The sequence below is a fragment of the Xenia sp. Carnegie-2017 genome, unplaced genomic scaffold, assembly GCF_021976095.1.
Source record: "Xenia sp. Carnegie-2017 unplaced genomic scaffold, XeniaSp_v1 HiC_scaffold_16, whole genome shotgun sequence".
NCBI lineage: Eukaryota > Metazoa > Cnidaria > Anthozoa > Malacalcyonacea > Xeniidae > Xenia > Xenia sp. Carnegie-2017.
Genome location: NW_025813469.1, coordinates 13,903,292 through 13,930,044, shown reverse-complemented (window position 1 = coordinate 13,930,044; position 26,753 = coordinate 13,903,292). Strand labels below are relative to the sequence as shown.

The 26,753-nt window shown below is 33.8% G+C and overlaps 1 protein-coding gene and 4 long non-coding RNA genes across 5 annotated transcripts; 1 reads left to right on the top strand and 4 right to left on the bottom strand.

Annotated features, from left to right (window-relative positions):
* Positions 1–314: 314 nt before the first annotated feature.
* Positions 315–903, bottom strand: LOC124437590. Its single transcript, XR_006945771.1, has 2 exons — positions 756–903; positions 315–631 (listed from the first exon to the last, which is right to left on the bottom strand). It is a non-coding gene; the product is annotated as an uncharacterized LOC124437590 (long non-coding RNA).
* Positions 904–5,573: 4,670 nt separating this feature from the next.
* LOC124437587 lies at positions 5,574–22,155 on the bottom strand. Its single transcript, XR_006945768.1, has 3 exons — positions 21,880–22,155; positions 18,941–19,023; positions 5,574–5,590 (listed from the first exon to the last, which is right to left on the bottom strand). It is a non-coding gene; the product is annotated as an uncharacterized LOC124437587 (long non-coding RNA).
* LOC124437588 lies at positions 9,223–24,352 on the top strand. Its single transcript, XR_006945769.1, has 3 exons — positions 9,223–9,298; positions 14,772–14,776; positions 24,339–24,352. It is a non-coding gene; the product is annotated as an uncharacterized LOC124437588 (long non-coding RNA).
* On the bottom strand, positions 10,240–12,127 carry LOC124437585. Its single transcript, XM_046987552.1, has 5 exons — positions 12,043–12,127; positions 11,639–11,721; positions 11,300–11,500; positions 10,976–11,140; positions 10,240–10,355 (listed from the first exon to the last, which is right to left on the bottom strand). The coding sequence occupies exons 2-5, from the start codon at positions 11,705–11,707 to the stop codon at positions 10,248–10,250; spliced, it is 543 nt and encodes a 180-aa protein (XP_046843508.1). The 5' UTR covers positions 11,708–11,721; positions 12,043–12,127; the 3' UTR covers positions 10,240–10,247.
* Positions 17,476–18,114, bottom strand: LOC124437586. The gene is made up of 2 exons (XR_006945767.1): positions 17,955–18,114; positions 17,476–17,832 (listed from the first exon to the last, which is right to left on the bottom strand). It is a non-coding gene; the product is annotated as an uncharacterized LOC124437586 (long non-coding RNA).
* Positions 24,353–26,753: the final 2,401 nt, after the last annotated feature.

Sequence of the window (26,753 nt, the reverse complement as noted above, 5' to 3'; positions counted from 1 at the left end):
ACCGTTTTGGTTGTATTTTGTTGAAGATTGGAGATCAAAAACTTTATAACTCAACCAATTTGGGAATGTTGATCAAGTAAGGCGCCACGAAGTTGAACCTACGGGAGGCGGCTACAACATATATTTCCTAAATTTAACGCGTCTTACTTTGCCACAAGTTAGACTATGATATATAAATGATAATAAAAACTTTATCTTCGAGAAAAAGTGGAGACTCAAGCCTCCAAGCCCTCTTTCCTTTTGCACGGTGCCTGAGGATACCTGAGGTGGTTGCACCCCAAATTTTAACTGTTAACAGTTCAAACTATTCAAACATAGTTTTCAAATTTTATTTTAAGAAAAAGCATGCTGAAACTACCGTTACATAAAATAGAAAACTATTAAAATTCTTAACTCCACTGTATATTCAGTGTGCATCTATGATTATATAAACCAATCTTTGTTTCGACAAAATTATGACAAAAATACAGTTGTAAAATAGTGAAACCACTGCTTACAAAAGTACAGTTTCAACTGGTTATTTAGCAGATGTCACTGGTGCCTCAGTCGTAGTGGGTGTTTGATGTCTGAGCAACACGTAGTAATCGTGAGCATCTGATGCACAAAATATGAATGCAAGGAAACAGAAAACCTAGAAAAGAAAACATAAAGTACAAAACTGAAAAGTAAAAGTCCTTTTGAGGCAGGTTTATTCTTGATATAAGTATGGTAGAATGTAACTAAAAGAGCATTTGACCATCATGTGACTGACTAACCATTGCACCAATAAAAAAAATGCATGTTACACAAGTTTTGTCACTTCCATGAGAAAATGAAACTCCTGATGAATTTTTGTCTTCTTGTAAATAGCTATGATAAGTTTTAGCCATGAGACAACCGGCTATTAACAGCATTGAGCTCAACACCAAAAAGCTGACAAACATCTAAAATAAAACATTCAGCGAATTTTATACGTATGCATGTATAGCTATATTGTTAATAATAAGGGTTTCTCTGGATTTTTATAAATGATTTATAAAGCTTTCGACCTGGTGCTTCGAGCCTTTGAATCAATTGATTTCAAAAAAATAGGAAGAATGATCTGAAATTTACCTATCAGAACCACATTTGCGGTTTTTTGATTGATAACTGACAAAAAATTTTATTATCTATGTAAAATTGAACGTTGTACAGTTCTAAAATCGAATATTGTTTTAACTAAAACAAAGTCGATTCGTTAATTTTGTATACTAACCACTAACAGCCAGTTAATAGAGGGGAAGTTCTCGTGCAATCCAGCAGCAAAGAAAATGGCCATTACAATGATGAAAATTGAAGAGGCGACTAGGGCAAACATTGCAAAATCCATTTTTCCTTTTTCTCCCCAAAAGTAGAAAGCAACACGAAGATCAAAAAAAACTTTACTCAATGAAGCTATGCCAAGCACCAAATCACCCTATGGATAAATGTAATGGTGTATCTAATATATATGGTACATTAAAAATCACAACAACCTTAGTATAATCAAGGCAGTAATCTCAATAAACGTTTGTCATAATTTAATTAAAATAATTTACTCACAAATAAGATTAACGTTCGTATAAAATGTCTTGATTTCATATACGAAAGGCCTTTCGGTATCGTTGCCATTCTTGATATTTTTGCTAGTATGAAAAGATGAGAAGATTAGCATCAAAATTAGTGGAAAAATTATTCAGTAAAATTTGTTGAATCCAATTTCGTTTAGTAATATTCACACTTGTGTTTTTCAAACAGTATTGCTTGTTATTCCAGTTGCTATGTAAAAGATCAGTGTGTTAATTAAAAAGTGTCTTCTTAGTTGGAAGTATAGTCACCCAATCAGCAAATTTTCAATAGCAATGACGTCAAAAATAGTGATTGTCTTTAGTGTTTACAGGAGATTGGGTAACCATGTTGTAGAGACTATCTTTTCTGATCGGCTTACAGATCGGCTTACAGGTCATTCTCTGGTCTGTTTAATGTCAAAGACATTAAAAGCTTAGTGATGAGTGCTAACTACGGGTTAATACAATTCTGTTTTGATTTCTATAAGACAGTGTAACTGTGTTATATAAATCCAAACTTCGGTTCAAATCCTCCGAATAGCATTTTCGAAATCAATTTAATTACATTAACATTTAATGCATGTTTTTGTAGTTGAAGAATCAGCATTCAAAGGATCAATGCCTTTACTGGCGTCTTAGAAACATCCTTAGCTGCTGCACTTTCGGTTAGAGATTCATCGTTTGATTGTGTAGGATGTAGTTCACTTTATGTTATTATAAAACTGCAAGAAATTTATATTTTCCTAATGTTGCTTTTCACATTTTATGATTCCAAGAAAGTAACGACTTTTGAGTAGTATTTTATGAATCGAAAAAGTAAAAGCCTTTGAGAATATTAGTTCCAAGAAAATATTGATAAAATTTGCTGCGACACGCAACAAATATGTTTGAATTTCTATTCATGCGCAACATGTAAAACGTACCAAGATTTGAATAGTTTCGTTCACATCTACCTTCTAACGGTAAGCGAAGATCTTGAGGAATTGAAATACACAAAATGCAGTTTAAAGGACGCTCCGCGACTAAAACGTGCGGTGAGGATCGTATTACAAAGTTTTGAGGTAAGCTTACCTAACTATATCTAAAACACGTTGAAATCACGTTGTCTCAATGTCATCAGAACCTTGAGAGAATTTTTGTATGAAAACTGAGGAAATGTATTTTGTGGACTATTTTTATGTCTTTTGGTGCTATCAAGTTTAAACTTCTTTTTCCAAACATCAACCTAAGATGTCGATCTTGTGATGATGTCGATAAAGTGTGAAGGCAAAATATATCATAAACAAGCGACGACTGCAATAAATGTGCGCTTTGCATGCGCACTTATTAGTGCATTTATTCGTGCTAGATTTCTCTTCATGATAGAAGGCTACACAAGCCGAACAAATCAACGAATGTTCATATGAATGAGTGACTTAAAAATTCTTATTTATTTTAGCTAAAGTATTAGTTTATGTATCAGAGTAGCATGAACGATGTTTCAATCAATGTCATTTTCAATAAAATATTTGCTATGAAGAATTGCCATGCGTTCATCAACCTGAGTTAAATTTAACATCAGACAGAGCAACGCAGATTTTTGAATTCCTAAGAAAATTTTCTCATTCTGCGGAAGCCTCTTCTTTGAAGCATTAGTTCTGTAACAATTTAAACGTTAACCACAATTCGAGATGAAAGATATGTACAACAGATGATTATAGTAATGAACATCATTTTGGTAAATGACTATCGTTGTAGAACTTAGCGTGCATGCATATGACATTTATAGCTCCAAATGATTATGTATTGACTTACTTTAAATACACTGGTGCCCAAATATCTTGATAACTTTTGCAGCAGGTTTTCACCTTAAACTGGAAGTTGAAATTGAGCTTCGAATTTAGAACCTTTCACGCTTCTCATCTGCACAGAAATGAAAAAACCAATGAAGGGATGGATTGATATTGTACCAAGTATCGATATTTCCAGTTATTCCGATACGAAGAAAAAATATTTGCCTTTTTGACACGAATGAGCCAGCAGTATTTTGTCAGTGGTAACGTGCAAACTGTCCAAGACATTTCATAAAGGTGCGGTAAATTTTAAAATAAATGAAATATTTTCTGCTTGATTTTCTGTGAGATAAGAAAGATCCATGAGTACTACTTTATATGGAAAGATAAAAAAGGGTAATTTTCTGCAAAAAGGCAAATGACAATGAAAAAGCCCAAGGCAATGTTAATTTGGAAAGCTTAAGCATTTCTACATCATTTCAAATCTTTCACCTTTAAAAGTATTTTGTGTATTACAGTGAATAAATCTTTAGGAGTTGAATTTATTTCGCCATTAATTTTCTCTTGAGAGTTTCTCTCAGTTTTCTCTTGGTTTCTTGTTTTTTTCTCGGTATTTTATAATGGCGGGGCAGAAAAATGAGGATGTTCTGGAGGTCGTAATGACACAAGTAACAGGATGGGATAGAAAAGAGCGTTATAGAAAAATTATATTGAAGTATAAAAACTTGCTTTGACAATCCGGAATTTGCTAAGAACATTCATTATTCCAGTTGCTATGTAAAAGACCAAAGACCAGTGTAATATTAAAAAAGTGTCTGCTTAGTTGGAAGTAGGGTCACACAATCAGTAAAGTTTCAATAGCAAGGAAATCAAAACAATAATTCTTTACAGGAGATAGAAAAACCATGTTGTAGAGACTATTTTTTTTGAACGTCTGAACTTACAGGTCATTCTCTGGTCTGTTTAATGTCAAAGACATTAAAAGCTTAGTGATGAGTGCTAACTACGGTTAATACAATTCTGTTTTGATTTCTATAAGACAGTGTAACTGTGTTGTAGAAATCCAAACTTCGGTCTAAATTCTCCGAAAAGCGTTTTCGAAATCAATTTAATTATATTCACATTTAATGTTTTTTTGTTAAAGAGTTAGCATCAAAGGAACGATGCCTTCATTGGCGCCTCAGAAACTTCTTTAGCCGCTGCCCTTTCGGTTTGAGCTGGAGGTTTGAACTGGAGGTGCTCTAAACAACAGGAAGTTGGAGAAAGCATCAACTGCAAAAAGAATGGTTGCAATGAAACAGAAAACCTAGAAAACAGAGTTAAGTGATGTAAAATTGACAAAGCACAAACTTTCATGAGTGGGCTTATACTTGATATAAGGTTCGCAGAACGTGACTAAGAAACCATTTCAACATGTTACTGACAAACCGTAGCAAAAATAAGATGACCACATGTTGCACCAGGGTTTCCTCTGTCCAGGATATCACAAATTGAACCGAACGCAATATTCTTATCGTACTTGCGAACAGTATCAGCTATGAGACAACCAGCTATGAACAGCATTACAGACCATATCCAACAGCTGATAAATACCTAAAATTAGATATTAACGAGTATTTTGTATTATGGAAATCATAATTTAAAAAATAGGAGATGTTTGCTGTGTTTGGGCAGGCTTATGCAAACTCCGGAGACCTTTGGGAGAACACGTGAGCAGATCAATGCAAACTTGAGACCGACATCGACGATTGCACTTGCTAGAAAGCTCTCACAACTCACAAGCCTCTTCGTTTTCCACAAACTAAAGACTTTTTGCAATGAAAAGCTCCATCGCTCATATCATAAGCTATCTTAAGGCTGATTTCCATTCAGTGTAATTGTCGCGCCATCGACTTTTGCGATCACTTTTTTGAATTGTGTGCAGCAACTGTTCCGGTCGAGAGCTTGCAATTGAGAAGAAAGTGATCGGAAAAAGTCGATCGCGCGCGACAATTTACACTGAATGGAATTCAGCCATTAAGTGCAGTATGAACAAAAGCGAAATCCGTCCAATTTGTTTACTTACCGTCAAAGGCCAGTTAATGATGCTAATTTTTCATGTAGTCCACTAATAAAGAGAACGGCCATTACAATGACAACAATCCATGATACGACAACGGCAAACATTCCAAAACCTAATCGACTTCTTTCTGAAGTAATGTCTATTTTGTTGAAAAATCTTCCCAGGGTGCCAATTGCAACCAACAGTATAACCTAAAGATAAATGGGGCGCTGTAAAATGTATGCATCTAATGTACATACTCTCTGGAAGATTGTATAGTTGTAAAATGTTGTTCATCGAAGAATCCTTCACTATTGAAATAAAATAATTAAGTTACAAATTCTGCTATCTTCAAGAAAAAAGGAACCGTTTTGATGTATTCAAAGCCTTTCGGTATCATCCCCATGTCTGGCTATAATGCTGGTATGAAAAACTGAAAAGTAAATTAAATTAACGTAAAAGTGTTAAAAAAAGTGACACATTAATATTATTTCCTTTTCAAATTACATAATTTAGTTCAGCAATATTCATGCTTGTGTATTTGAATGTTATTTCACATAATATGACAGCGAAGCAAAGCATCATGGCGTACAATATTTTACGCTTTCATTCATTTCAGATATAATTTCATCCACAAAAAGTAACACTTAATAAATAAAGTACAGCTACTTTAAAGATGAGCAAGTGTCGCGAAGATTTGACAACTTAGAGTTGAAAGCTGTAATTTGTTTTTTATATTGACTCATGCTGCGGATGAACTGTTCAAAAACGGATCTTATTGCATAATTTTAAGAAAGCTTATGTATTAGTGATATCATAAAAATCAAGAAAAAGGAACCAGCCCAGATTGTAAAATAGATTGGTTAAGACCCAGTGAAGATTGTTCAAAAAATGGTAGTATAAAAACAAATTTACACATCCAAATATTTTGTTGAGTTAATATAATATTAACAATATTCCATTTTTAATTTTCTATTTTCTTCTCTACACTCCTTGTTCTTTGCATTATGAATAACAATCGCACCGCTGGACTGTGTTATATAAATCCAAACTTCCGTTTAAATCCTCCGAAAAGCATTTTTGAAATCAATTTAATTATATTCACATTTAATGTTCTTTTTTGTTAAAGAGTTAGCATCAAAGGATCGATGTCTTCATTGGCGCCTCAGAAACGTCTTTAGCTGCTGTCCTTTCGGTTAGAGATTCATTGTTGGATTGTGTAGCATGTAGTTCACTTTATGTTATTAAACACTCTGCAACTGCAAGGAATTTATATTTTCATAATATTGCTTTACACATTTTATGATTCCCAGAAAGTGAACAACATTGAGAATGTTTGTTCTAAGAAAATATAAATTCAAATTTGCTACAACGCACAACAAATATGTTTGAATTTCTATCCATGCGCAGCATGTAAAACGTACCAAGAATAGTTTCATTCACATCTACCTTCTAACGGTGTGAAAAGATCTTGAGGAATTGAAAATTGAAATACACAAACTGCCATATGAAGGACTCGCGCCGCGACTAAAACGTGCGGTGAGGATCGTATTACAAAGTTTTGAGGGAAGCTTACCTAACTATAGCTAAAGCACGTTGAAATCACGTCGTTTCAATTCAGTCGAACCTTGAGAGAATTTTTGTATGAAAGCTGAGGAAATGTATTTTTGTGGACTATTTTTCTGTCTTTTAGTGCTATCACGTTTAAACTTCTTTGTCCAAACATCCACTTAAGATATTGATCTTGTTTTAAAGTGTGAAGGCAAAATATATTATAAACAAGCGACGACTGCAATAAATGTGGGCTTTGAATTCGCACTTATTTATTTGTGCTAGAATTCTCTTCATGATAGCAAACAACACCAGCCGCATAAATGAATAAATGTTCAATGACTCAACGAATGAACGAGAAACTCAGAAATTTTATCTTTCTTAGTTGTAGTAATTGGTTGATTTAAAAGAGTTACTTGAACGATGTTTCAATCATTGCCATTTTTATTATTTGTTATAAAAATTTGTTATAAAAATTTGCCATGCGTTCATCTGAGTTAAATTTAACATCAGACAGAGCAACGCAAGTTTTTGAATTCCTAAGAAAATTTTCTCATTCTGCGGAAGCCTCTTCCTTAAAACACTAGTTCTGTAACAATTTAAACGTAAACCACAATTCGAGATGAAAGATATGTACAACAGACGATTATAGTACTGAACATCATCTTGGTAAATGACTATTGTTGTAGATATTAGTGTGCATGCATATGTCATTTATAGAACCAAATGATTAAATATTGATTTACTTTAAATACACGGGGGCACAAATATCTTGATAACTTTTGCAGCAGGTTTTCACCCCAAACTGAGAGTGGAAATTGACCTTCAAATTTAGAACCTTGTATGCTTCTAATCTGCACAGAAATGACAAAATCAATGAAGGGATCCGATAGGTTGATACATGTACCAAGTATCGATATTTCCAGATATTCTTGATACCAAGAAAAATTATTTGTCCTTTTTGACAAATGAGCCAGCAGTATTAAGTCAGTGGTAACGTTCAAGCTTTCAAAAAAATTATGTGTTGTGGCTGGTCCTTAAATATATGATATACAATAAATTTAAAAACAAATGAAATATTTTCTGCTTGACTTTCTGTAAGAGGAGAAGATCCGTGAATACTACTTTAAATGGAAATGTAAAAAGAGAGGGGCGATTTTTAACAAAGTGTCAAATGACAATGAAAAAGCTCAGAGCAATGTTTGAAAAGTTTAAAAAGAAAAAGTTTAAATCTTTCACATTTCAAAGGTATTTTGCATATTATAGCAAATAAATCTTGTAGGAGTTGAATCTATTTCCCCTTTAATTTTCTTTTGAGAGTTTCTCTCAGTTTTCTCTTGGGTTTCTTGTTTTTTCTTGGTATTTCAGGCCATTCACAATGGCAAATTGCTCTTTTTAAATTCATTTTTTGTTGTCTTTAATAAAATATCTCCTAAAACTGTAACAAACTTTCTGTTCAACATCAACCTTAACATGCTAGCTTGAAACATTAAGAAACTGAAAGGCTGCATTTATACACAAGGAACGCTGAAAGACTCTAGTCAAAAATATTTTACATCCTACATTTAAAATGGTCGTTTCATTGTCAGTCTCTGTTGTTGAGGATTTTAATTATTCTTGAAAGTGCTCGACTCTAGGTATAAGCTTTAATTTTAAAAAACAATAGTGCGGAGAAGCAAAAATTATCAAAAAAGACATTGCAATAATCTTATGCTTCACTAACAAATCCATGAATTGTAGACTTCTTGGGAAATAGAAACAATGCATGTTTGTAGCTACGGCTAAGGTTGTCGAAACGACAGTTAACATCAACACCAACAGTCCTTCGCAGGCTCCACTAAGTTGGATAATCTACATCTACAAACATGTAACGATACTGTGAACTTCTCGAGCTACAGAAATGATGAAAGTATATATGTCATTTATCAACAGGAAACTTGCCATCTTAAATCTTTTTGTGTTAGAGATTTCCTAGCTATCGCACAACGTATTCGTAATTTTGAAGAACAAAAGCTCTTTAATTAAATGAATTTGGGAATGATAATATCTTCATGTTTATGTAACAAGCTTGAATTTCACGCATTCAAAAGACAAACTGGCCATAAAATCAAATGAAAGAGAAGATTATGAAAATGCTAAATGACACCGTATAGTCAGTGCATATTTATGACAACATTAAGAAACTTTATTTACATGAAATTATGATAAAAATGTGAACAAATAGTATAACTGCGTACGCAAAGTAGAATTTAAGAAACAAATGTTGCTGGTGTCGTATTCGTTGCAAATGTTGCTGGTATCGTACCGCAAAAAATTGTGCTGATGTCGTACTGTTAGCAAATGTTGGTGGTGTAGTAGCCGTAACAATTGTTACTGGAGTTGCAACTGTAGATGTTGTGGGTTTTAATAATTGAAAGTTGAACAGAACATTCAATGCCAAGGTTATGGTTGCAATAAAACAATAAGCCTAGAAATATAAAGATAAGTAGCTATATATACCTCGTCAACTTAAGCTGATTTCTTTGAGGGGCGTATGAATTAGGGGCGAAACTAGAACGTTTTTTTGGGGGGGGAGGGTATATATTCATATATTCTGCTCTGCCCTGCTAATTTCTTTTGTTTGCGATGTTAATTTCAAAAGAAGTCAGCAGGGCAGAGATGAATATATGAATGTATACCCCCCCAAAAGAAAAAGTTGTAATATAGTTTTTCTATCGTCTTTAGCTGTTGTATAAGAATATACAGGGAAATTGCAGATTTCTCTGAACTTTTTTTTACTACCGATGACGTCATCAAACACGACATTCGCAGAACTCGTTTTAAATGTAAAATATGGGCTGGCCCTATTTCAAAATTTTGTGTTACTAGGCATGGTAAGAATGTGAGAAAGTTTCATACTTGTATCATCAAAGTGAAGGGTTAGGTGTTTTCTTTTGTCGTTAACAGCTGGATTATTTACAGCAACTATAAATTTGCACATTAAAGTTATTTACAAAACGCTACATATAAAAAAAATTATACTTAGAATATAACATAGTGTATAAGGTTATAAGTCAATTACGTAATCACAATTGATTTCAATAGAAATTAATAAAGTAGAACGTGTATTGTAAAAATATTAACCTTCCGAACCAATTATCAATCTTCGGCCACCCTTTTTACTTTTTACCAAATAATACTGTACATTTTCAGTTTACCTATGATAATAGGGACCTTAGTTAAATAATCAGTTAAAAATCAGTTTTTTTGCTTCATTTATTTAACAGAAGTACAGTTATAAGTAAAATCGGTGACAAAAATTGCCACAGTTTCAACTGATTATATAATTAATGTCACTGGCGTCGTCGTACAAGTTCTGCTTTTGAATAAATGATAGTTTAAGTTTGCATCGACCGCAAAAATAATGGTTGCAATGAAACAGCAAACCTAAGAAATAGAGAGAAGTAGGCTAAATATTTGAAACACTGAAAAACTTTTCTTTGGCAGATGAATACTTTATATAAGTGGGTTGCAAAATGTGATTAAGTAGTCATTTAACTCATTGATATGTATATTACATGGATCGCGCATCACTAAATAAATTTGAAGCCGGAAGGCGGCCATATTGAACAGTCCCACTTCACGAGGTTGACATTCAAATTATATTAATTTCTGCCGTGAAAAATTGCGAATTCTCTTAAGGTGAATTGACAAAACTGCTACATATTAGCTTTAACAAGATTAAGTGTATGAAGCAGTTGTACCATTAAGAAAAGATTTTTTCCCAAAATTTTCGTGACACCATTTGAGAGATACTATCGCAAAAGAATGCTTCTAGCTTCACGTTGAAAGATATTTTAAGGTGTATAAGTCCAATGCGCTCCAAAATTCATTGCTATCGTGATTTTTTACTATAGATTATTATTGTGAGTGGGGCTGTTCAATATGGCGGCGCATCTAATTTTAGCTGTCTACTTCCGGCTTCAAATTTTTGCACTAAAACGATATCGGAAATGCACGATCTATGTAATATACATATCAATGATTTAACTACGTGAATGACTAACCGTAGTACTAACAAGATGAAAGCATGTTACACCGACTTTATCAGTGTCCAGGGAATTACATAGTGTATTAGAGATCTTCTTGCTATAATATTTTCGAAGAGTGTTGGACATAACACCACAGGCTATTAACAGCATTACACCCCATAGCACCATGTTGATGAACACCTAGAAATAGATATTTCAAAGAATTTCAGGTTTCTCTACGAGAAAATGAAATATAATATTGAGTACGATACTTTTCATCGACAAAAATAATGTGCAATATTATCTTGATGACAATCATTGTTTCAACAAAAAAAAATTTCCTTGATATTTTATACCTACCGTCAATGGCCAGTTAATCACAGTAACTCTTTCATGCAACCCAGTTACAAAAACAACAACCATCACCATGACAACAATCAATGAGACGACAATTGCAAACATTCCAAAATATAAGCTACCTTTTCCTCCCCAAGGGTTAATGGCAGAACCTACGTTGTCTAAAAATGCTCCCAATGTACTTATTGCAATCAATAGTACACCCTACAAATGAATGAAATATTTCGATATATATGCATAAAGCATGGAACTGAAAAATAAAACACGTGTTTAGTATACAATTTGGCCGAATGCAGTAATTGCAAGGGTCGGCCATAATTTTAAATAAAGTAAACCACTTACAAATTCTGCTATCTTCAAGAAAAAGGGAATCGTTTTGATGTATTTAGTTCCCTTCGGTATCGCCCCCATGTTTGGCTATAATGCTGATATGCAAAGAAAAGTAAGTTGACGTCATGACTGGTTGAAAAATGACATGTCAAAATTATTAATTAAAACCAAATTTAGGTCAGTTATATCACGCTTGTGTTCTTAAAATTGGAATTTTTGTTTTTCCAGTTGTTGTGTAAAAGAGCCTGTATTTTAGAAAATACGTTGTAATATCAGACATTCAATCCATAATTTATTAATTATAAAAAAAACACATTTGAGTATGTTAAATCGATAAGAAACATAAAAATAAAAATAACAGTGAAGAAGAAGGAAAGAACACAATGAAATTTTCGGCAATCGTATGAAACACTTACCGCAAAAAGTTTCGCAAATATTTGTGAACGATATGCAAAGATAGCGTTGAGTTGTCTTTAAAAATTAAACACGCAAGCTGTTGTTTAGAAGACTCGCACCTCTTTACAATAATTAGTACAAGTCTCGTTATATATAATGTTATGAAAGTTATGCGTTATTGATCAATCACCACCTTGCAAGGAAAATGAAGTCACATGTCACTGGAAAAGCACAAAATCAGTCAGTTCAGCGTTCTTATTGGTCAAAAATTACAATTTACTGGCTGGCGTGGTTGCCACTATATGATAAATAAATGTGTTATAAGAGAAGCCCATCAACAAAAAATCACTACAGTGGCCCTCCGGCCCTACTGTTTGTTATCTATACTGTGTTTCTGCTGTGCAAATTTTATGTCCTTTTTTAGTCAATTCCATATTTTAAATAAACACAAAATACCTTCAATGTATTAGTAAAAAATTGCCTCGTTTGTCACTGCTAATTAAATCCAATATTATCTTAACATATCAATCTATACTTTAACAATTGACTGTAACTCATAGAAACACTCTTATTTCGATAATAAAAGGTAAAGTATGCATCTGAAATAATGACCTTGGACCACTTCCAGTAAACATGTGAAGAAGCAGGTAGCGAAGGATATAGTTATATCTTGAATCAACACCTGTCCGCATGGACTGCATGCTGTCTGATATTTTTAAATTAACATCTGTATGAAAATTTTGTTTAGGAGATAGAAACGAAAATTAAAATCAGATGTTTTCTGGAAAAATGTACACGTAGGCATAAAATATTATTTCAGCTCGTGGGTTTGGTGATATAAATTTATTAATAGTGTGATTACACAATTTATATCACAGGCAAAGGAATAATTATATATTTATTATTATATACAACTCAAGGCTTCGACAGTGCTTTATCCATTGCAAGGAATGTTTTGACGACAAACTTACGATTTAAATACTAAAGCTAATACAATAATCACTACGTTTCTTCAAAGATAATAAAAATTTAATCATTGTGAAGCCAAGACAACCAATAATACGCTATGTCACTATTCAGACCATAGCGCTGCTATCTGCAACTTGTCTCTTTAAGACTAAAGTCTGATTCTCATTAAGTCGCTTGAGTCATCCGAGTCGTTCCAAGTAGTTCCTAGTTCTTTTGTTGTTTTTCGGAACGACTGGGACGACTCAAGCTATGGAATTCTCATATATTCGTACATGCGCTGCCGAGAGACTGTATAATTGATTTCTGCGCAAAAAAGCGAAAATGACAGCTGCTGTTTATGAAAGACAATATCTTTTGGCTGGTTATTTGCTTCTTCAAATCATTTTTTGCCATAAAAAGGTCGCTTGTAATTCTCAACGGTCGTTTCGGTCGTCCGGATAGAGCAAAGTTCTATCCAAGCGACCCTGGTCGTTTTAGTCGTTTGAGTCATTTAAGGTCATCCCGGTCGCCTTTGCAATTTTCTCACATAGTCACACGAGTCGTCTATGAAATTTTGGCACGACTAAAACGACTCAGACGACTTTATGAGAACCAGTCTTAAACAAACAATCTAATTTACGCATGCTGTTTTAGTAAGAAAGAGCAGTTTATCAGCATGGGTGAAGATATCTGTAAAACATTTAAAATAAATCCGTCATTTTTTTTATAACCACGTTAAATTGTGGCCTTAAAATGATTGAATTAAGGGGCTTAATAGCAATTCTCAAAGACTCAGGTCTTTGTAATTGCTGGTCTGGAGGAGGGAAGGATGATTATCTTTCGTGGGATTTTATTTTTCTCTTTCACTAACAACTGGTTTCAATTATTTACGAGTTTCAATTAAATTTGCTCTTGGAATAGTTTATTCGTAAATCCACCTGCTATAATAAAGAGTAGCGTATTTCGAATAAAGCTAGAAATTGCAGGAAATGTATTGCTTCTGTAACATATGCAGAAAAAAGAACTTTAATGTTAGGTGTTGGACTGTCTATAAACAAGATGGGCATAATGATGTCGCAAAGAGGCAATTAAAATGGTGCTTTTTTAGTCCATCATTCCTATAAACCTTATCAACTTAAAATAAATAATTTCCTATGTACTTTCAGACGATAAGCAAGGATCCCAAACACGAAGTACACAATATCCAACGCTGTTCTGCGTTAGCATTGTATGACCCCCATAAGCAATCAGTCCAGATCCATGTAACGAATCACCATAAGACAAGCTTTCGACTGATTTATCTCTTTTTAACTTTGACACCCCCTTATTTCGTCAAGAAACCCACTTGTCAGTCAAACATGATTCCAGATCAGTTAAAACTCAATTGAACTTGTAACCTGCGAGATTTATACTGGCTTATTGCCCCTTTATCTATCTTATTATTGTTTCTAGAAAAACAACCTGGCAATGAGTTAAAACATTTGATATATTCTTCTGACAAAGCCAGTCAGGTGTCTGATACAATTTCCCTCGACCTTGAGACTAAACCAAAGGTAATAATAGAAACCCTTTCTAACCAATTTTTGAATAGATAAATGAGAAAACACACTTCAAATTTCATGAATCTTCGGACACTTTTACACGGACTTTTACCGCAGCTGACACGGAGTTTTCTCGGCCGTAGCCGGCGAAAACTCCGGTCGGAGTCGGTGTTTTCTCGGCTGAAAAGCCGGAAATAAAAGAACCACTAACCATCACTAACGGTGACCACTAATCACACTCATAACAATCCTCCACTAAGCCATGGTACGCACTACACATACGAGCTTCTGGCAACTCACCTTCAGGGGCGAAACTAGAATGTTAAGTGGAGGAACGTGAATATTCATGATCGTGACTAACACCACACGAGTATACGAATACATACAGATACGAGTACATACGAGTGACATACGACTACATACTGTTCACAAGTATATATATATATATATACTAACCCTAACCCTAACCCTAACCCTAACCCTATAGTCGTATGTCACTCGTATGTACTCGTATGTCAGTCGTATGTACTTTTATGTACTCGTATGTACTCGTGTGGTGTTTTAGTCACGATCGAATATTCATATATTCAGCTTTGCTTGACTGATTTGGTTTGTCTGCGATTAGAGTAGCTGAATGTAGGAATATTCTTCCCACCCCTCCACATAACGTTTTAGTTTCGCCTTGGTCTCCTTAGCATATCTTTTTCCATTTAAGTTCAATTGCTTTTACAGCATTTGATAAAAACGAAGTTCATTAACGCGCTACAAAATTCAAATACGTAAAGACAAAGTGCATTAGCGTTTGTTTAACATCAATATGGCAAATCATTAATTCCAATGAGATCACTTCATTATTCATTGTTTAAAGCGAAAGTCAACAGCGTGAGTCAAATGTCAAAAGCATTTAGTGAGCATTCATTAAGTTTTGGAAAGTACAATAGCATAATAATAAATAACATTAAAACTCTATAAAATGTCAATAACAATATATGTTTGCAATGGCATGATTATAACCATCAATATAGCAGAACTATTTATCCGTACGGTGTCTGCCATTTGAAGAAAGACTAGAGCAAGTTTTTCAAATGTAGGAACTAAAATTTGTCCGTCTTCACTGTGTTTGCGTCATTTTCAAATCTGGTTGAAATACGCGCACAATAGAAACGACCACTTTCACACTTTCACATTCATACACTTAAAAAAGATAAAAAGAAAGAATCTTTAGGGTTAATCATGCAATTGCAAACATATAAGGTTATTGACATTTTATAGAGTCTTATGTTATTTTGTTATCATGCTATTGTACTTTCCAAAACTTTTATGAATAAACGCTTCATTCTTTTAACTATCCCTTCGCGTTATTGATCTTTACTATTTGGAATGCCTAATGAAGTAATCTTATTTAAACTGATCATTTGCCATATTGATTTTACAAAAATGCTATTGAACTTTTTCTATACGTCTTTGAATTGCGGTATGCGTTAATGATTGTCGTTCTTATTTAAATGACATGCAAATGCTTAAACTGACGTATTTAAAATATATCTCTGTTGACTTGAGTGAAATTGATTCTATAGCGGAGAGTCAATCTTCTGTTGTAGCTACAGACTGAAATTCAGACCTTCAAACTTGCTTGTAATGTAAGAGATGAATTTTTTTTTTATAGACACTAGAGCCGTACATTTTAGGCAATAATTAAGACAAGAAGTGAAGATGTTTTTAGCAAATAGAGGTCAAACTTCAACATTACCGTTCTAACTATTTGTACTACATTGTATTTTTTTTATGATCTTCCAAAACTTACTTGGTGTGTATTGCTTCTTTTTGAAGTTATTCTCATTTAAATCTAGATTCGTCTGCCCAATCAACAAAAAAAAGGAAATGTGCCAGTTATTAAAACAGGAAGAGAAACTGACCGACACGAGTTGCAAGGCTCATGAGCTCCGAAGCAGGTGATGTGTGTTTTATTGATGTTTTATGCGATATACACGAATGTCAATGTTGACACTCAGGTAACATATCTTTTTCTTACAAATAGCGAATTTTTTGTCATTGAAACGCTATAAAACATTAAAATTAACCCAAACCATGTACGCTACTGTTGAAAGCAACAGGATAAAATTTCATTCAGTATGTTTCAAAAAACTTAGGAAATGTATTTACAACACATGCGCTCAATGTTTACTGTAGTAGAAATGTAAACAGGGAATGTTTACAGTAGTAAAAATTTTACCTTATTTGGATATACCATACCCATGTATTTGCATACCGCGCGACGTTGGAATAAAAAGAGCAATTAACCAATACAAAAATTAACACATTAAAGTTTATATCGTTTGAACGTAATGTATGATTTAAATTATTGGATTTTGTTTAACGAATATTCCGCCAGTCCGTGAAGTGTAATGATATTTTTCGTTTCTATGCAAAAGAAAAATGCACATCAAACTAAGGTAGCTGGAAGCCCCAAGAGATCCATTTCCAGAAAGAAACAAATTTTGAGATAACGGTTGGAACAAATTGGCAGTGAACACACAAAATTTTACTGAATTTGATCAAATTCCTGTTAAATTTCCATCCACAAAATGTGACACTAACCAAGAATAGTTTAACTACTACTTATAAAGATAAGCCATGATAAAGTAAAGTTGAAAACTAAAGGTGGAAGCACACGATCTTTAGTTTCACCGTTTGATACACTCATACCGAAAATAAACTGTACGAAAGCAGATCTCACAGCATAGTTATAATTGAAGATAGCTTGGTGTGTATTTCTGAAACATTTCACGAGAAAATTCATCAAAGTTCGCTTGTTCGTGATTTTCTTTGATGTTAGCTTGCATTAAAGTTCGTAATGCCAGTTTTTGTTTGGTGGACTTTCCAAAGACCATAAAGTATGCAGCTTTTTGTGCCCTATTTACGATAGAATCTTAGTGTCGAGGCGCAAACGTTCAAAGTTCAAACTACCCAAAAATAATGTTCACGTTTTATTTGAGTAAAAAAGCATGCTAAAACTACTGTTACATAAAGTAAAACAAATGAAAATGAAAATGACACCTCATATATAACCAGTGCGTATCTATGATAATACACGAGCTTTAATTGTCAAAGAAAATATGGCAGAAGTTCAATCCGCTGTCAAAAAGAACCGTTCAAGTATTCAAGTAAACCGCTGGTGAAAAGTACAGTTTGACCACCCTATGTGGAAGTCGTTCCAGGTGTAGAGGCCTTAGCCGAAGATTTGTCACTTTGACCTCTAAGTATACGGAAGTTTAAGAAAGCATCAACTGCCAAAAGAATGCTTGCAATGAAACAGCAAACCTAGAAAATAGAGTTAAGTGATGTAAAATTGACAAAGCACAAACTTTCATGAATGGGATTGTACTTCATATAAGGTACACAGAACGTGACTAAGAAACCATTTCAACATGTTACTGACTAACCGTAGCACCAATAAGATGACCACATGTTGCACCAGGGTTTCCTCTGTCCAGGATATCACAAGGTGAAATAGAAGTGAACGCAATATTCTTATTAAACTTGCGAACAGTATCAGCTATGAGACAACCAGCTATGAACAGCATTACAGACCATATCAAACAGTTGATAAATACCTAAAATTAGACATTAACGAGTATTTTGTATTATAGAAATCATAATTTAAAAAATAGAAGATGTTTTCTGTGTTTTTCCAGGCTTATGCAAACTCCGGAGACCTTTGCGATAACTCGTGAGCAGATCAATGCAAGCTTAAGACCGAGATTCGACGGTTGCACCTGCTAGAAAGCTCTCACAACGAACAAGTCTCTCCATTTTCCGCAAACTAAAGACTTTCTGCAGTGAAAAGCTCCGTCGCTTATACCGCCAGCTATCTTAAGGCTGATTTCCATTCATTGCAAATTGTCGCGCGATCGACTTTTTGCGATCACTTTCTTTTGAATTGTGTTCAGCAGTGTGAAACTGTTCCGGTCGAGAGCTTACACTTGAAAAGAAAGTGATCGGAAAAAGTCGATCGCGCTACAATTTGCACTGAATGGAATTCAGGCATTAAGTGCAGTATGAACACAAGCGAAATCCGTTCAATTTGTTTACTTACCGTCAAAGGCCAGTTAATGATGCTAATTTTTTCATGTAGTCCACTAACAAAGAGAACGGCCATTATATTGACAACAATCCATGACACGACAACTGCAAACATTCCAAAATCTAATCGACTTCTTTCTGAAGCAGGGTCTATTTTGTCCAAAAATCTTCCCAGGGTACCAATCGCAACCAACAGTATCACCTAAAGATAAATGTGGCGCTGTGAAATGTATGCATTTAATGTATAACATACAGAATACAATATGTACATACTCTGGAAGATTGTATAGTTGAAAATGCTGTTCATCGAAGAGTCCTTCACTATTGAAATAAATAATGAACTTACAAATTCTGCTATCTTCAAGAAAAAAGGAACCGTTTTGATGTACTCAGTGCCTTTCGGTATCGTCCCCATGTCTGGCTATAATGCTGGTATAAAAATTGAAAAGTAAATCAAATTAACGTAAAAGTGTTAAAAAAAGTGAAACGTCATTATTATTTTCTTGTCAAATTAAATAATTTAGTTCAGCACACATTATATGCCAGCGAAGCAAAGCAACATGGCGTACAATATTTTACGCTTTCATTCATTTCAGATATAATTTCATCCACAAAAAGTAACACTTAACAAGCAAAGTACAGCTACTTTAAAGATGAGCAAGTATCGCGAGGACTTGACAACTTAGAGTTGAAAGCTGTAATTTGTCCTTTATATCGACTCATGCTGCGGATGAACGGTTCAAAAACGGATCTTATTAGAGTAAATACCAAAGTAATTGTATTTTAAGAGCGAAATATTAGGATATTTTTTACTGATAATCATATCGTATTGACTATTGACTTTTAAATCTTTATTATACATTTTTTTCGACAACGAATGGTGACATGTTTGTAGATGTAGATCGTCCAGGTTAGTTAGAGTCCTGAGAAAAACTGTTTTTGTTGTTTTTGACTGACGTTTCGACAACCTTAGCGGTAGTCATCTTCAGAGTCAAATTTTTTTGAAGATGAAAAGTTTTTTCAGTCTGAAGATGACTACATTAAGGTTGTCGAAACGTCAGTCAACAACAACCAAAACAGTCCTTCTCAGGACTCTACTAACCTGGACGAACTACATCTACAAAAATTTAACGATACTCCCTTGTTCAAATCATTCATTTTAATGAATGTTAAATTATTCATATAAAAATACAATCTCTATTTTAAAAGCATTTTTGTTGAATTTCTTTGAGCTCAATTTGGCTGTCTATAGCCACAATCTCTGACTTATTTGACATGAAGAATAGCAATTTTCTGACAAGGACTTGTTTGTTTTTTATAATTTGTCGGCAAAGTTTCAAGTTACTTTTTCTGTATGATTTTATGACAAGGTAGCTAATTTATTGCCTGTACTCACATAGCAAAATGTGAGCAAAAACTTTGAACGTTAAATGTTATCTTATTGCACGGGAAAATGACACAAATAGATTTAAAGATCACTAAATTAAAATCATAAAATGTTCTCAAATCAAGTAGGTCTGGTGATGTTAGTGATAATTTAACCTTTCACTTTATACCACAATCGGAAGTAAAATAATAATCATGCGCAGTTAGAATTGTATAACTCATGTGTTTCAGAATTCTTGAATTGCAACCAGCCTCCAGGAAATTTTCAAACCATAACGTAATACGTAAGCCAGCTTTTATCTCAGCATAGTAGCCAACAAAAAAATTGGGGGGGGGGGCAATAGTGCTGCCGTATTACCACAGAATAAAAATCATACAGAAGGGCCACTCACGCGTACGCCGTGTCCTTACGTCCGCCATCATTCCAGCAAGATGCTTAAGATTTTTCACTTGTTTCCAACGACATCAATTACATGACGTTATTTTTACCCAATGAAATCGAAAATATTTCAATATAAGAAATGACGTCGTATCATTTTAGCGGTTAGGAACAAGTGAAAATCTTGCTGGAATAATGGCTGCCGATATGCGCGGCACAACATGCGCGAGATCAAAAACATCAAAGGCTCCGACACAAGTGACCCTTCGGTATATTTCATATTCTGTGGTATTACGTTAAACCACGCTGTCTCGACGTAAGTCGAACGTCTAGAGACTTTGTATGAATTTTTATTCAAAGGAACGATGTCTTCGTGGGCAGAGACTTAACTAGAACGTTAATTTGGGGGGGTGTATATTTATATATTCAGTTGTGTCCTACTGATTTCTTTTGAATTTCAAATCACTTTCTATAGAAATCACTAGAGAACGACGGAATATATCAATATGCACCCACCCCACACCCCCCAAATTAACGTTCTAGTTACGCCTCTGTTCGTGGGCGACTCAAAAAATTTCCTGAGAATGTTTGTTCTAAAAAAATAAAAATTCAAATTTGCTACAACGCACAAGAAATATGTTTGAATTTCTATCCATGCGTAGCATGTAAAACGTACCAAGAATAGTTTCATTCACATCTACCTTCTAACGGTGTGAAAAGATCTTGAGGAATTGAAAATTGAAATACACAAACTGCAATATGAAGGACTCGCACTGCGAATAAAACGTGCGGTGAGAATCGTATTATAAAGTTTTGAGGGAAGCTTACCTAACTATAGCTAAAACCGGTGAATTGCGTTGTCTCAACGTCAGTAGAACCTTGAGAGAATTTTGTTTAAAAGTTGAGGAAATGTTTGTTTGTGGACTATTTTATGTATTTTAGTGCTATCACGTTTAAACTTCTTTCTCCAAACATCAACCTAAGATGTCGACCTTGTTTTAAAGTGTGAAGGCAAAATATATTTTAAAGAAGCTACACCTGCAATAAATGTGGGCTTTTCATGCAAACCTATTTGATTTCTCTTCATGATAGAAGGCTACACCAGCCGCATAAATGAATAAAAGTTCAATGACACAACGAATGAACGAGAAACTCAGAAATTTTATTTTTTTTAGTTGTAATAATTGGTCGATATAAAAGAGTTGCTTGAACGATGTTTTAATCATTGCCACTTTTTAAAATTTGTTTTAAAAATTTGCCATGCGTTCATCAATCTGAGTTAAATTTAACATCAGACAGAGCAACGCAAGTTTTTGAATTCCTAAGAAACTTTTCTCATTCTGTGGAAGCTTGTTCCTTAAAGTATTAGTTTGGTAACAATACACAACAATTTGTGGTGAAAGATAAGTACAACAGATGATTATAGTAATGAACATCATCTTGGTAAATGACTATTGTTATACAAACTAGCGTGCATGCATATGACATTTATAGCACAAAATGATTAAATATTGACTTACTTTAAATACACTGGTGCCCAAATATCTCGATAAATTTTACAGCAGGTTTTCACCTTAAACTGACAGCTGAAATTGAGCTTCGATTTTAGAATCTTGCACGCTTCTGATCTGTACATAAATGATAAAATCAATGAAGGGATACGATGGGTTGATATTGTACCAAGTATCGATATTTCCAGATATTTCTGATACCAAGAAAGAATATTAGCCCTTTTAGTTGGCTTTCAGTCGACATCGGTCAAACCAATCACAGAATAACAAAAATTTAAACGAATAAACTACACAACAGCAAGTGGACAACATTATAGAACCGGCCAGCCCGCTAATCGGTCGAGATTATTCTAGATCATCCACTGATCTGGCTATAGACCAATGGAATGTCTTAAATAAATGTTCTTGAACTCCGTTATGGGTCGAACCAGTCGAGCCATCCCGCTTATCAGTCAGCCAGCTATTATAATTCTAGATATGTTTTTATCTACTGATCTGTTTACTAAAGTGGTATTTGTATAAGTTTTCATACATGAAACAGAATTTTGACGATGACATCCAAATGATTACAGAACGAAAATTGATGATAAAAAGAAATTGTAATCATTAAATTTGATAAATAATTTTTAAACTATAAACATATGTCGAGTGACTGATTTGACATACCCTAGATTCGCCCCTGAGTAATAAGATATTTTACAAGAGAAACATCTGAATAATTTAATGTCCATACAAGTAGTAATTCTCGTTGTTATGGAACTCGTAAATGCATGACGTAATTTATCTAACTCCAGACATGCCAAATTTCACGATTTTATTGTGAGACTCACGATTTTGATGTAAATCTCACGGTCTTACGATTTTCTCGTATATCTCACGATAAATAAAATGGAAATCCTTAAAAGGTCTATAAATTTTTGTAGACATAATTATTAGTGTAGTGCCTTTGTGTCAAATCTTCAGATAGTACGATCGGATCGTCTCCCCTGATCGCATTGACGAGCCATGCGGCGGCATAATGCATGAAGCTTGGTCATTGCGGGCAGAGTTTAGGGAGTTGGGCGCAGCCTGCAAGCAGCTACGCTGACGCGTGACGCATTTTCGGCGCGTGGCATGGTAATTTAACAAACCAATATGGCGTCCACATCAAAACGATGTGCAGACGAAGTCGAGGACGAATCTGACGATTCAGGCGATGATAGATCTCAAGTTAGTCCAGGAAGTTGGCATGTCTGTAACTCTGTCTCCATGTTATACGATATTTTTTCTACATCTACAATGCCTTCGGCAGCATTGCTGTCAAATGATACGGCCATGATCTTCTTTTTATTGCCTGATGAGATGATCACATCCATCACATTTCAAAGAAGAACGTGTACGGGAATCGAGAATTTCTTCAAGAGGGAGGTGGTGACAAAGCATAATTAAGGAGAGACATGACATCACAAACACAATTAACGAATCAGAATGCCTTTGTTTGGTGAGTTTAGTTGTTGGTTGACTTACAGTGAATCGACAAAGAAATAGTTTAAGAAAAACGGAAAGTATGTACTTAACCACGAAAAGGTTTAGCAATATTGCATGATGGGGTCACAAGCGAACGACCAGAAGAGACAAAACATGATACTTTCTCCTTGCCTATGAAATGTTCCATGTACTAAATGTACCAATTCGGTGGTTAAACTACAAACAGCAGTCGTAAATAAAATTGATTTGATATTGTCAGATGATATGAGCTGAACAACCAAATACGTACTGTGATTGAATCATAGTATTGAAAAATATTGAAAGTTTTTAATTTTGAGGCTAGAGTGGACTTTGGCCAGTTCACTGAGTTTTTCAGACATCAGTAGCCATTTTTGCAGTGGCCATGATGACTGTGGACATGAATGATATTAAATGCAGTAGAAACGCAACAAACGACAATTCAGCAACAATTTCGATTTTACTTTACAAAGTTTTAAAATAAACGATGGTTGGAATGCAAAATTAAGTGGTTGGGAATTGTTGCTATATGATTAAAGACTTGGGTTAAAAAACTTTAATATTTCCAAATTTACCGTCTCTCTGTAAATATGTAGCCATTTTGGTGGCTTTGTATTTCTTGCCCTTTATTTGTAGGGCTAGATAAAACCCGATTACAAGCTTCATGGGGACTAAAGACCCCCATTCAAGTCCCCCATCCCTTTCCTACGCCTATGAATGCAATAATAACCAGTTTATATGATTTTAACTCAAACAAATGTACTCAATGAGTTATAAATAAAATATAATAGAGTTCTTACATGACGTCTTTATAACGCAAAATTTATGTACGCCATTATTAGCAAATCCTTTGCCTTGTAATTTATCAATCTGAAAAAATATATTTATGTCTATATTATTTGCACTTTGTCTGATTTTTCCACAAACTTTAGACTGATTTAAGCATGAAGTAAACAGATGAAATCATGATTACGATGATAAAGTACTCTGGTTGAAATACTGAAGAACTATTTAAATGTGCTACATTATAATCTTGTAGCTCTTTGTCAAGATTGAGCATATTTTGTTTTGGTGGAAATAAGAATTCCAGAAATATAGGTTAAACGCTGTAAATCTCGGGTGATGAGTCTGTCCAATCAGACTAATAAATATTTAACGCGAGTGACAATAAGCAAACTGGCACGTGACCAAGTAGGCGAAATTTGTTTGTACATAAAGTGGAACGTTTGAATTTTAAAAAATGCACTGATAGTTTTTGTGAAAGGTCAAAGTTTGGTCTGAAAACAGAACAAATTGTATGATTTTAGTAACGACTTCGTTTTATGATAACTAAAACAATACAAATCTTCCTTATATAATTGTATGCAGATGCTGTATGGTCGCACAAAAATTGCCTTTGTCTTTGTTTACAAGCGTCCTAGCAATAAAATTTATGTGCGATTAAAAATGTGTTATATTTTATTACGTTATTCAATGGTGTTATTACTTTATTTCAATTTCTGAAGTTTATTGCAAGATATTTCAGAATAAAAAACACTTCAGGAACACTTTTTGCGCACGCAAAATATCTCAACTGTTATAATCGAAAATTTAAGAAACAATTTTACTAACCTATGCCGTATGTCTCTGCCTCATAATAGCTTTAAAAAAAACAAGCTTCTTCAATGACAAGGCGTCAAAGGCTGAAAAGTCTCAAGAAGTTCGAGTAGTTGATATCAATCATTTATTACTTAAATTTTGTGATCCAATTGTTTCATTAATTTGAAAAAAATTGATTGTGGCGTCCAACCACAATTTTAAAGAGATGTGTAGTCTTGGTAGTTGTTTTAATTCAATTAGATTTTTAAGAGGAAATACAAAAAAGATGAAAATATAATTAAATGTAGAGAGTAGTGTAGTAGCTAAATTTTTAAACTTGACAGTTTTCGTGAGCATGTGTAAGTGTGTATAAGACACTTGCGAGTTGATATGGCATGTGATCATAAGTAATGTGAAGAAAACATGAGACCTGTACTCAATAATTATAAAATATTATTTACAACTTTATTTATGACCATCATTAATTGTTTGTTAACTTCCGCGGTTTGCAGCAACTATCGTAGTTTTAAAAACTCATAGAAATTTACTATTTGTCAACACTACAAATACTTGAGGTTTGCAATGAAATACAATGCTACATACACTTCATAATGCTTTAGTTAAGTTAATCATTTGTATAGTATATTGAAATGAGTTTTTTATGATAATGTTTAATGGCAAAAACGTAACACAAAGGTCAATGCATATAATGTTTTTACTGCCTTTTCAGGGATTATCATGTTACCGATTGTCGCTTGCCAATCTTCAGGAAAAATAAAACCTGATATCACATTGACATAACCAGCATGATTATTTAGTTTTGCCAAAAAACAAGTTTATTTAAACATCCTGCTAACCAGAGAGATTTCCAAAGTGAACAGATTTTAGAATCAACATTGCAAAAATAAACTTGCATGCTAGCCACGTCTCTGAGGCAAACACGTTCGGTATGTTATTGAGTTAATTATGATTGAAAACATCTATTTATTTAACATGTATTTATATATCCTGGTAGACATTTACATCTGCAAAAAATCTTTAAAAGAAACATCAGAAACATTAGCAGGAGTTTTTAAACTTGTTTCCATACTTGTAGAGCACTAATTCTATAAGGAAAGCATGCTGGCCAAAAGATTAGAAATTGATACAAATAAACAAAAACAAAGAACAAATTTCCATCGCAGTTACAATGTATTAAATAATTTGATTTAAATGGTCTTTAGGTAGAACTATGATTCAGTATTGAAAGCATGCTAGCAAAAGACCATAAATTGATATGAAGAAAGGTGCTTTTTACACGCGAAAAATCACGACAATTCAGTTAATTTTATCAAAACATCAGTACTGGCTGTTTACACTCTAAGGTCAAATATATATTATTAAAGCATGTTTAAAGTAATTAGCGAATTAATTTATATAATAAACGGTTCAATTTTATATCTAATGTAAGTGTGCTTAAATTTCTCACTTTTCAAAGCTTCACTATGAGATTTTGCACCTCCATCACCTAACTTGTTATAAAAAAGAAACAATTCAGTAAGTTTACAATTCTCACTTTTCAAAGCTTCACTAAGAGATTTTGCACCTTCATCACCAATATTGTTAGAAGAAAGACCCAATACAGTAAGTTTACATTTCTCACTTTTCAAAGCTTCACTAAGAGATTTTGCACCTCCATCACCTATACTGTTATGAGAAAGATCCAATTCAGTAAGCTTACAATTCTCACTTTTCAAAGCTTAACTAAAAGATTTTGCACCTTCATCACCTATACTGTTATGAGAAGGATCCAATTCAGTAAGCTTACAATTCTCACTTTT

What these genes read in the sequence shown, in the direction of transcription:
- LOC124437585 (XM_046987552.1), bottom strand. Translation starts at nt 11,707, where the DNA reads ATGGGGGCGATACCGAAGGGAACTAAATACATCAAAACGATTCCCTTT. An exon ending in TCTTGAAGATAGCAGAATTT is followed by an intron (nt 11,501 to 11,638) that starts GTAAGTGGTTTA and finishes ATTCATTTGTAG; the next exon opens with GGTGTACTATTGATTGCAAT. An exon ending in TGATTAACTGGCCATTGACG is followed by an intron (nt 11,141 to 11,299) that starts GTAGGTATAAAA and finishes ATCTATTTCTAG; the next exon opens with GTGTTCATCAACATGGTGCT.